Raw genomic sequence first — 12,111 nt, forward strand, 5'->3', positions numbered from 1 at the left:
AATAAGAGAACAAGAAGAACATAGGTTTAAAGAAGATTGGAAAACGTTTATTGAATATATGGGGGGAAATTGTGTAGACTTGAAAATGTTGGCAGCATTAAGATAAATTCAACAGTGTAAATGAGTTTTGATGGATGCCATAATCAATGGAATACTGAATGGTTTCGTTTATGTAAAAGATGCCGGGATTTATGATATGCAGAAATGACCCATGGAAAGAGAAGAAGGGAAGTCATTGAGGGTGTATAAATGCATTTAAATGTACAGTGGTGCCTCGCAAGACGAAATTAATTCGTTCCGCGAGTTTTGTCGTCTTGCAATTTTTTTCGTCTTGCGAAGCACGGTGTCGGGAAAGTTTTGGAAAAGCTTCAAAAATCACCAAAGTCTTAAAAAACCTCAAAAAAGGCTACCACACCACGTGCTATGAGTTGCTCCTCGAAGTCAAGTCGCAACTGTATTAACGGTGTTAAGAAAAAGGAAACAAACTTGCAAGACGTTTCCGTCTTGCGAAGCAAGCCCATAGGGAAAATTGTCTTGCGAAGCAACTCAAAAAACCAAAAACCCTTTTGTCTAGCGAGTTTTTTGTCTTGCGAGGCATTCGTCTTGTGAGGTACCACTGTATAAGTCTTAAGGGTGTATAAATGCATTTAAATGTATAAGTCTTAATGGTCTTAAATGTATAAGTCTTAAGGGTGTATAAATGCATTTAAAGCCATTCAAGCCTCCCATGGATTTCAGGGTAGAAATGTGATCTCAAAGCCTGCCTTCTTTTTTTTTGGGTTGTTCCAGGTATGGGAAAAAATGGGGGACGTCACCTTGCGGAGAAGAGAAACCCAGCACCGCCCCACCACACTCCCTGACCCTCATGGCTCCTGAGCCTCCTCTGAGTTCATCTCCTCTCCTCTCCCCTCCCGCCTCGCCCTTCAGCGAAAGCTCTGTCGACACCCCGAGCATCCCAGAGAACAGCCCCTACGATGTTTCAAACGCGGACTATTTCCTGATGCCGTAGTAGCCGACAGACGTTGGATTTAGGGAGGTTATTGGGTGCCGCAGCGTCCCCGCATGTGGGCACCGTACGTACCCTGAAGGATGTGGAGCGTCAGGAACACAGCCAAGGCGCCTGGGACATCGTTGAGAGTCCCTTGGGTCGTACCAACATCAGGTAGCGCTGACGTCAACACCCACGCTGCTGAGATGTAGGGAAGGTGTCTGCTCTTCTGTCCGGAGTCAGGCCGCTCTGAAGATGCTCCACGTTCAGGATTTTGTTCGCCGCTCAAGCTCATCAGGAAGAGCTCAAGTGTCCTTGAAGCCAAAGATGGTGGTTGCAGATATGCCAAGTCAGTGCCCGGGTTCTGTGATGGGGATGCGCACGGCCGCAAGGTTTCTTCCGGCCCACTGTGGCTGGCAGAGAAAACGGTTGGAGGCACCGACAACAAATTCTCCCTACATTTTGGAAGTTCTTTCCAGGATACATCTTTGCTTCTGGATTCATGAAGTCAGGGAGGTAGCTGTCTGCCGTCGGAAGAGATGTCAGCCCTGAAGCTGCAGATGATGGAGGATGTGGTTTTGGGTACCACTTTGAGCAATCGTTGGCCCTTTTCTACATGCCAAGGAAGGGCACCCGGGCCAGATTCCAGGGCTGGCCCAGGACATTTTGCCACCTGGTTCAAAGGAACGGTGCCTTCTGGCGAGCCAGACTGTTGCTCCATCTGGCTCAGTATTGTCTACACTGACTGGCAGCAGCTCTCTAGGGTTTCAGACAGGGAGTCTCTCCCAGTCTAGGGAAGCAAAGGACTGAGCCAGGGGGCTTTTGCACGCAAAGCTGAGCCACGGGACAAGGTGCCGTTTCGTGTCTTCCCTGATTTCACGCCAAGGAACTGATCTGTCTGGCAACTCTTTCCTGGTTGAAGGGGGCAGAAGACAGGTAGGCCTCTGGGGATTCGGTCTGCTTCCTGCCCACTAGGAAACTCACCCCTGAGGCAGTCACCTAACTCTACCTTATGGCTGGGCCGGTGCAGTCAGAGTCCTGTGATGTATTGGAACGAGAGGGGTGCAAAACTGCCTTTTAGCTGAGCCGGACTGTCGGTCCCAGAATTGTCCTTCTCACCGCCCTACCATGGGAAAGGCTTCGGACTGAACAACAGGAGCTCCCCCAAGGCTGAGTCCAGCATCCTGTTCTGGCAAAGGCCAGCCAACTGTGCCAATGGGGAGCCCCAAACAGGACCTGGGCACAACAGCAAACTTCCTCCATCACAGAGAGCATGTGTGCGGTCCCTGAGTCGTGGGTGCGACGCACAACACTGTGCCGCTGGTCTTGCGCAGGAATAAACATGGCCCCAATCTGGCTGGGGGCAACAGAAATTTGGCCTTTCAAAAGCGAGGGGCTTTGTTACCCCCAGTCCATTCTGTGCATCAAAAGAGGAAAGGGAGGACTCTTTCTGCAATGTAAACAAGTCTCCAATTTGTTGCCTCCAACGGGGAACTTTGCTGCTCTGGGATGTTACGAAACCCAGCGTTACTCTGTCTTTTTTTTTTTCTCCTGCCGCAGAACAACAGAACTGATATTTACTTTTTTTCTTCTAAAGTTCACAGCGTCAGGCTATTTTTTTTGCTATTAGCTGATTTCTCTGCTTGCTTGGGTGAAAGGTGTCCCTGTGTCTCTGATGTCGCCCACGTAGGAGACGGTGATGAATCTAGAGGTTATGGGGAGGCAAAACCCCTAGATTGGTGATTCCGGCCAAGGAAGGCTCTGCCAAAGAGCCGTTAAGATTCGTTCATGTTCGTTTCCCCAACACCCCCCCCCCAGGCAGATTTTTCGGCCTGAGGAGAGAGGGAATAGTTTGCAAAATAGCAACCTTACCCCCTTCCCGCCCAGGGGAAAAAGAAAAGATATCCAGGTAGACCCACAAGTTTAAATTTATTGCATTTCTCCTCCATGAGTGTATGCTGCCTGGACACATTTTCCTTATATATTTCCGCAAACGAAAGGGACTAGCAACTTTGGGTTTTTTGCTTAAATTAAAGCTGCCAATTCAGGAGAGGGCCTAATGGAGCTTAAGAGGTTGTTTTGAGTATGCCTGGCATAACTTCTTCTTTCGCTTCTCTTTTTGGTGTGCCCTGGGCAGATGGCATTGTGGCTGCTTAACTCTCCCACCCCACCCTGAAATTATGTTTTGCAATAAGGAGCAATCCCTCCCTTTCTTTTTCTGCCTGCTCCTTGCAAACAGTGCCTTGCTTGTTTTCCGAACCTGAACCTTCTCTGGGCGAACAGCCCGGAAACCACTGCTTTTTAAGCAATCGGCGTGACGTTCAGGTACCAGCTCAGCAAAGCGTCTGGTCCGATGTCACCAAGGTAAACAGATTTCTCATAACCCTGTGCCTAGCAAAAAACTTCAAAGGCCAGTGAGTGCCAGCCCTAGGAAACTGCTGCCCTCAGCAAGTTCGATGCTACTCATTTTGGACTCTGTCTGAATCAAGGTTTTCTTTCCACATAAATGCACTACATGCGTTGAATCAGCAGGGGAAAGCTAGGACGATGGCACGGCTGCCAATTTGTTCCTGCCTTAACCACTGCTGTGCGTAGCTTGTGTACATTTGTGTAGACACATGGCAGTATTGTGCCACTTGAGCTTCAGGGCCTTTGGACCCCACACTTGTTTACAAATTCTCTACTGCTGGTGCATGAGGAGCTGTATCCAATATATGAAAATAGCAAGCGCCTTCTCTTAAGTGTGGGTCTGTAAATAGGCACTCAGAAGTGCAAAGCATTAGCAAGCTTGCAGGAGCCCCAGGGTTTGTAGAAATCTGAAAATTATTTGGGGGGACTGACCCCAAGGGGGTGAAATCCCCAAATACAACAAGGGTGTTCTCACGCTACACTGACTGATAACCGCCCTTTCTGGGCTCCACAAAGGGCTTGGTATATTCAACAGGCATGGCATGCTAACTGTTGAGAGGGTCAGGTGGAGGGGCGGGGGAAACAAGGCGAAGGAACGTAATGGAGTATTTGTAAAAGGGCATGGCCCTGAACATGAGCCCACTCCACCTTGCAACATTGCTTTTGCATGGCCCTGCCATTTGCATCATCTGCCAATTTAGGCATCTGCTGATGTTAAGTTTTAATCCGAAAAAGCTCGGGCCACCATAAAACTGTTTATACTTTTAAAGGGCTGCAAAAGTCTCCATTTTGAAGGTTAATTTTATTCCCGCCTGCTGCTTTGGTAGCCCCTCAGGCCGCAAAGACATTTATAAATGTGTTAAATGGATTCCATCAATAAAATTAACAGGCTAGCAGAACAGCCTCCCAGGGGAAAATGAAAGGAAAGATGTTTTTTAAAGGCTTAGCTTATTGATTTTCAGAACGAGTGACTTTTTGAGACACTCCAGGAATATTTGAGCTGCAGCCTTGCCGTTGCGCGTTGATTTCTTGATGCCCCGCTCCCTGCACAGAAGTGGTACGGCCCCCCTTCTAAATCAGGACTCTGCCAATTCATCCTGCCATCGCAGGAAGAGAGCGAGGCCGCAGTGCAGAAGGGAAAGGGGTGTTTGGTGACGATAACGCTTGCAGTCTAGGAGCGTTTCCGGGTAGTCTAAGAAACCAAAAACACTCTGCAGTTTTGAAACCGGCGGTGAAAATCAGGGCCATTTTGAAATTGGTGGCTAAAATCAGGATCCATTTCAATGGCTCAGTCGGCCATCAAACTGGTGTCCAGAATTCTCTCCAAACATGGGGGGGTTGCACCTTGATTTCGGGAACCGTTGTGCCAAATGTGGTTATGATATCTTGGGTGGTGTCTCATAAAGAAGCCACGTTCCAAAATTATATAGGTAAAGGTAAAGGGACCCCTGACCATTAGGTCCAGTCGCGAACAACTCTGGGGTTCTGGCGCTCATCTCGCTTTATTGGCCGAGGGAGCCGGCGTACAGCTTCCGGGTCATGTGGCCAGCAGGACTAAGCCGCTTCTGGCAAACCAGAGCAGCACACCGTTTACCTTCCCGCCGGAGTGGTACCTATTTATCTACTTGCACTTTGGCATGCTTTCGAACTGCTAGCGGACTAATAATTGCATCCCCTGGCCAAATATGGCCTTTTCAAGTGTGTGCGTTGTTTGGGGCCCAGCTTTCCTTTTGTCTCTCTCTTCCTGGGGTAGCCTGGCTGTGCTGGCCCGTGAGAAAGAAAGAGAGGAAGAAAAAAGTTGAGCAATCTTGAGGGAAGAGGGGGGCCTGCGGCAGGTTCGCAGCGCAGGAGAAGGAGGGCTGGTGGTGAAAGCCCCGGTTCAGGCAGCTGCTTCCCTCCATCTTCCAGTTCTCCTTTTCGGTCCCTCCTCACCGATAAACAGCTCCAGAGGATGTTTGTGCCCCGCTAAGGGACAGAGGAAGTGAAATCCCATGGGTTGTTTGAATGCCCCCTTTTCTGCTCTCGGGGCCAACTGCCTTGTCTCCTCATGTTACACCTGCCCCATGAATTTGCAGACCCTCCAAGTGTCCCTAGTTTCCAGGGATGTCCCTGATTTGGAGAAGCCATCCCAGTTTCTGACTTGATCCCAGATTGTCCTGCTTTTCCTTATAAAGGTAAAGGTACCCCTGCCCGTACGGGCCAGTCTTGACAGACTCTAGGGTTGTGCGCTCATCTCACTCAAGAGGCCGGGGGCCAGCGCTGTCCGGAGACACTTCCGGGTCACGTGGCCAGCGTGACAAAGCTGCATCTGGCGAGCCAGTGCAGCACACGGAACGCCGTTTACCTTCCCGCTTTTCCTTAGGACGTCCCTATTTCCTTTGGAGAAATGTTGGAGGATAGGGCATTATCTGACCCCCGAGCCATCTAAAGGCAATCCTGTACAGGGAAGTTTTTTAAAATGTTTAATGTTTTATTATGTTTTTATAGACAGTGGTAAGGGACGCGGGTGGCGCTGTGGGTTAAACCACAGAGCCTAGGACTTGCCAATCAGAAGGTCAGCGGTTCGAATCCCCGCAATGGGGTGAGCTCCCGTTGCTCGGTCCCTGCTCCTGCCAACCTAGCAGTTTGAAAGCACGTCAAAGTGCAAGTAGATAAATAGGTACCGCTCTGGCAGGAAAGTAAACGGCGTTTCCGTGTGCTGCTCTGGTTCGCCAGAAGCAGCTTAGTTATGCTGGCCACATGACCCAGAAGCTGTACGCTGGCTCCCTTGGCCTATAGAGCGAGATGAGCGCCGCAACCCCAGAGTCGGCCACGACTGGACTTAATGGTCACGGGTCCCTTTACCTTTATAGACAGTGGTACCACTGGTTGCAAACGGGATCCGTTCTGGAGCCTCGTTCGCAACCTGAGCAGAACGCAACCCGCGTCTGCGCATGCGCGGGTCATGTTTTGCCGCTTCTGCGCATGTGCGTGACATCATTTTGAGCGTCTGCGCATGCACGAGTGGCGAAACCCGGAAGTAGCCTGTTCCATTAGTTCCGGGTCACCGTGGGACGAAACCTGAAAAGATTTAACCTGAAGCAAACTTAACAAGAGGTATGACTGTACAGTGGTGCCTCGGTTTTCGAATGTAATCCGTTCCAGAAGACGGTTCAACTTCCGAAACGTTTGGAAACCGAGGGGCAAAGGGCGGTTTGCAAATTCAATACATAAAATTGAACTCAGCGGAAGACCTGCGACTTCTGAGGCATGTTCGAAAACGGAAGCATTTACTTCCAGGTTTTTGGTGTTTGGGTTCCGAAACGTTCGTCAACAGAGACGTTCGAAAATCAAGGTACCACTGTATGTAGGAAGCCTGCGCAGAGTGGCTGGGGCGACCCAGTAAACAGTAAAATTATCATTATGGAACGGGGCGTCCCTGTTTTCATCAGAGAAATGTGGGCATGCATTTGAAGCACTCTTATACCACTCTCAACAGCCATAGTTGCTTCCCCCGCAATAATCCCCCAAACTGTAGTTTCCGAAGGGTGCTAGGAACTATAGCACCATGAGGGGCTTTAATATATTTTTTTAAGAAGTCATGTGCTTTAAATGTGCATCAGATGTGCTTTTAATGTATGGCATTAATAAATAGGGTTAGGAACTGAGCTTTAAAAATCACTCAGCACATGGAAGAGAGGCGTTTATACAATTTACAATGCAGATTGGTAGGCAGGAAACCCCTTTTTTATTGTTCGCTTTTATTCCTCCTCTTTTTCTGTATTTTTGCCTTATTTTGGAAAAGTAAGTGCTTTGGACACGAGACAAAAGTGCACAAACCTGATTTAAGTTATTGGTGAAAGTGCAAATCGAAACCTATCTACCTAGTTCAATGTAAGATTGCATCATTATGTATTGCGAAAACATATTACTTGTATCATACCCTCCGAAGACCCAGTTTTTTATATTTAAAAAATATGTATTTTGTCTAAAGCTTAAAAGTTATGCAAATGTTTTATGACTGATTTTGTAATAGAAAACCAATAAAAATTGAATTAAAAAAACAAAGCAAACACCTTTGCATTTTTGTTTAGACCTGTGTTTTCATCTGTTTCAAGTGTAAAAAGGTAAAGGTAAAGGTACCCCTGCCCGTACGGGCCAGTCTTGACAGACTCTAGGGTTGTGCGCCCATCTCACTCAAGAGGCCGGGGGCCAGCGCTGTCCGGAGACACTTCCGGGTCACGTGGCCAGCGTGACAAGCTGCATCTGGCGAGCCAGCGCAGCACACAGAACGCCGTTTACCTTCCCGCTGGTAAGCGGTCCCTATTTATCTACTTGCACCCAGGGGTGCTTTCGAACTGCTAGGTTGGCAGGCGCTGGGACCGAACGACGGGAGCGCACCCCGCCGCGGGGATTCGAACCGCCGACCATGCGATCGGCAAGCCCTAGGCGCTGAGGCTTTTACCCACAGTGCCACCCGCGTCCCTAATTCAAGTGTATAGTTGGTTTAATTTTTATTTTTTTAATGTTCTTAATAGCTGCTTGCATTGATAATTGTTCTATTATTTTTGTAAACCGCTTTGAGGTTTGTTTTCCCCCTGTGAGAACAGGATGCTGGACTTGAATAAACCGTTGGCCTGATCCTGCAACCTCTTCTTGTATTATTATGATCCATAAGCATGAGCACAGGCTTGCACCCGACGTCACTTGATGTCGCCGCCAGATATGGAAGGGCCTCAGCCCCCAGCTTAGACGCTTTGCGGGGGCCAGAGAGTGCCTCCGCCCCCATGAGCTGGTACATAAGATTATTTTGGTACATAAGATTCTTTTCTTTTTTGTTAAATATTTTTTATTAATTTTCAATCACAACAATCCAATATGCGCCATATTATCTTAACACCAAATAGCTGTACCAATTCAAATACAAATCAATTACATAGCCAATTACAGTGGTGCCTTTTTCTTTCTTTTTTTTTTTTTTTGGATTACGAACAAATTTTTTGGGGGGGAGGCCCCATTGGCGAAAGCACATCTTGGGTTACAACCTGCTTGGTGTACAAATGGACTTCCAGAACGGATTACAGCGCCACCTGCATCCCAAGGTACCACTGTATAAATTTTGTGTGGCTTCCCACGTGCTGTACTTCAAGGTCTGATTCCCTTTAATTCTGCCTCCAGACCGTTGCTGAAACCAAATACTATCCATTCTTGATAAAATCCCTTATACCACAGCTACAAAAATTAACTTCAGTTTGCATTAACACATATCATAATTTGTAAATTCGCAAGGTTATTTTCACTGTACTTTGGCTGTGCCCCCTTCCTTTGAGGTTGTTTTTCATACAATCAAGGGGTGTGGGTGCATACTTTTACGATGTATTTTAAGAAAGAAAGAAAGAGAGAGAAAGAAAGAAAGAAAGAAAGAGAGAGAGAGAAAGAGAGAGAAAGAAAGAGAGAGAGAGAAAAAAGAAAGAAAGAAAGAAAGAAAGAAAGAAAGAAAGAAAGAAAGAAAGAGAGAGAGAGAGAGAGAGAACAGTTTGACAAACAACACCCAAGGCAGGTTTACACCTCTAAAATCTCATACTCTCCCTGGGTTTTCGTCCAGGTGCAACTCCCTGGCAAAAAGACATAGGGGATCCCTCGCTGAAATCTGGTACCACCTGGCTGTGGTTTTCCTGCGACAGAATCACCCTCTTAGGCAGGGGAAGTCCCAGAGCCCTCGTTCTCAACCTGGCTGACTCAACTTTCGAGTTGAGCGAGATAAGGAGGGACTTTTTTTCTGCCTCTCAGCGAAGCTACACGGCCGGCCATCTATTAATAGGTGGAACAAACCAAAGCGCCATCGCAGGTGCGTAAATTCTTCCTACTGATTTCAATGCTGGCCCACTCTTCTGCAAGCGAGGGAGCGGAAATGTCAAACCGCAGAATCCGCCACCAAAAGCGGAATGGAAAAGCAGCAGTGGAGAATGAAATAGGTGGAAAAAACAATCTCTGCAGGAGAGGAAACCAGAGGCGATGTTGATATCGGTACAGAACCTGCCTTGATGATGGTTGGTCCAAAATATGAAGAGGGCCTCGTTGGCTGATCTGGTTCTGGAGCGGCCGCCCTGGTTTGCTCACATAATTCAAAACTCACGTGGCAGAAGGTTAAGTCATGTCTGCAGCAGACATTCAAAGCTTGTGGCCTCCCGCAAAGAACTGGGGAGCTGCCTTAGACTGAGTCAGACCCAGTGGCGTAGCGTGGGGGGTGCAGGGGGGGCCGGCCGCACCGGGCGCAACATTTGGGGTTAGGGCAAATCCACAGGTTAGGGGGCGCAAATCCATGGGTTAGGGGGCGCAAATCCACGGGTTAGGGGGCGCAAATTACTTGCCTTGCCCCGGGTGCTGACAACCCACGCTACGCCACTGGTCAGACCTACTGGTATTTCTGCACACTGACTGGCAGAGGCTCTCCAGAGTTTCAGACAGAGGGTCTCTCGCAGCCCCTACCTGGGGACTTTACATGCATAGGTAAAAGGGTGGCGCTGTGGGTTAAACCACACAGCCTAGGGCTTGCCGATCAGAAGGTCGGCGGTTTGAATCCCCGCGACGGGGTGAGCTCCTGTTGCTTGGTCCCTGCTCCTGCCAACCTAGCAGTTCGAAAGCACACCAGTGCAAGTAGATAAATAGGTACCGCTCTGGCGGGAAGGTAAAAGGTGTTTCCATGCGCTGCTCTGGTTCGCCATTGGTCCTAGAACAATAGGGTCCAGAATGCAGCAGTCTGATTAGTCCTAGAACAATGCAGCAGTATGATTGGTCCACAGGAGCCACCCAATCCAGCTCCAGGTGAAAGTGAATCCGCAACCTGATTGGCGTACAGGAGAATCCCAGAATTAGCCAATCACGTGCAGCCCATTGTGTAAATAATGTATATAAAGCAGATATTTTGGGGAAACTTCATTCCTCACTACTATGAGCGGAATGAAGAGCATGAAATCCACTCTCGACTCTGAGTATATTTCAAGTTCTGAGCATGGAAATCTAAACTTGCACCAAGAATGGTCTCCAAAAACAAAACAAAAATTCTTGCACCCCCAGAGCCAGAAACCTTGCTAGCCTCCACTTCATCAACACAGACTTCCTCCTGCTAAACACTGTGGGCAGATCGGCTTCTGTCTTTTTTTGGTTCCACTCAAGTCTCCAAAATTTGCATGCGTTTGTTTCCCCTTCGTTGGTTCACAAATGCTTGAACGTGTCTTCTTCTTCTTCTTCTTCTTCTTCTTCTTCTTCTTCTTCTTCTTCTTCTTCTTCTTCTTCTTCGCAACATTTGTGCACGGAACCACCAGCCCGGCGCCTCCACCTCCCTTGCCCCAGTTTCGCGTGTGTCTTTAAGAAACATCAAAAAACCAGAGATCCAGTTCTCTCTTCCCAAGGCACTTTTGGGGAAGCAGCCCTATTGCAACACACGGCCTGGTTTAGGAGAAGTTGGCGGGCACATGGGGCCCGAGATAGGAAGGATGAGTGCACATTTTCGAAGGCTGGTTTCGGAACGGAACAGGCAACGAAACAAACCCTCTTTTAAAAAAAGTAAATCAAAAAATTGCTGCAACGGTCTGAGGGTGGGGACGATTCGACCACGGCATGTCCCCAAAGCATACTTGCTTGTGCCTCTCGCCCTTCTTTCCTGGAGAAACAGTTTCTATCCAAATGCGATTTTGGTTTTAAACGCAGTGTAAGGTAGTCTCTGGGACGCAGGTGGCGCTGTGGGTTAAAGCCTCAGCACCTAGGACTTGCCGATCGAAAGGTTGGCGGTTCGAATCCCCGTGGTGGGGTGCGCTCCTGTCGTTCGGTCCCAGCGCCTGCCAACCTAGCAGTTCGAAAGCACCTTCTGGTGCAAGTAGATAAATAGGGACCGCTTACTAGCGGGAAGGTAAGCGGTGTTCCGTGTGCTGCGCTGGCTTGCCAGAGCAGCGATGTCACGCTGGCCACGTGACCCGGAAGTGTCTGAGGACAGCACTGGCTCCCGGCCTATAGAGTGAGATGAGCGCACAACCCTAGAGTCTGGCAAGACTGGCCCGTACGGGCAGGGGTACCTTTACCTTTACCTTTAAGGTAGTCTCTATGGGAGTATATTGCATTTAATTATGGGGTATCAGAGTTTTTAGGGGGCTAACCAGGCTGGGATGGGACGCGGGTGGTTAAACCACAGAGCCTAGGACTTGCCGATTAGAAGGTCGGCGGTTCGAATCCCCGCGGCGGGGTGCGCTCCCGTTGCTCGGTCCCTGCTCCTGCCAACCTAGCAGTTCGAAAGCACCTCAAAGTGCAAGTAGATAAATAGGTACTGTTCTGGTGGGAAGGTAAACGGCGTTTTCGTGCGCTGCTCTGGTTTGCCAGAAGTGGCCACGTACAACCATTCAGAGGCCATGTACGAAGAGGGGGCAGGGCCAGAGGCAAGAGGGGAAACGGAATTCAGCCTTGGTGTGGTGGGCATATTTCTGCACCGACTCACACACACCTCTCTATCCTCCTCTATCCAAGGAAGTATAATAAACGAAAATCTGCCCTTATTCCCTTATGGGGGACACAAGAGCCCTTACAGAGTCCTTTGTAGGTTCTCCATCGGTCGGAGAAAAGAACAGAGGCCAACCAGAGAATATTGAGAAGCAAAGCAGCTAGCAAGCCTGATCTTTATTGATCTGTTGCAACAAGGTGCTCCCCTCAAACATCATACCTACATCACAGAAAGGGCGATCTAC

At 48.8% G+C, this 12,111-nt stretch overlaps 1 protein-coding gene across 1 annotated transcript in view; it reads left to right on the forward strand.

Annotated features, from left to right (window-relative positions):
• The window catches only part of IL6R (interleukin 6 receptor), a 33,225-nt gene extending 27,502 nt beyond the window's left edge, over positions 1-5,723 (forward strand). Inside the window, exon 10 of the mRNA XM_028711065.2 lies at positions 790-5,723. Coding sequence (XP_028566898.2) covers positions 790-1,009 — 220 coding nt within the window. The 3' untranslated portion in view covers positions 1,010-5,723. The remainder of the gene's footprint in view (positions 1-789) is intronic.
• The last annotated feature ends 6,388 nt before the right edge of the window (positions 5,724-12,111 follow it).

The sequence above is a fragment of the Podarcis muralis genome, chromosome 16 (genome assembly GCF_964188315.1).
Source record: "Podarcis muralis chromosome 16, rPodMur119.hap1.1, whole genome shotgun sequence".
Classification (NCBI taxonomy): Eukaryota; Metazoa; Chordata; class Lepidosauria; order Squamata; family Lacertidae; genus Podarcis; species Podarcis muralis.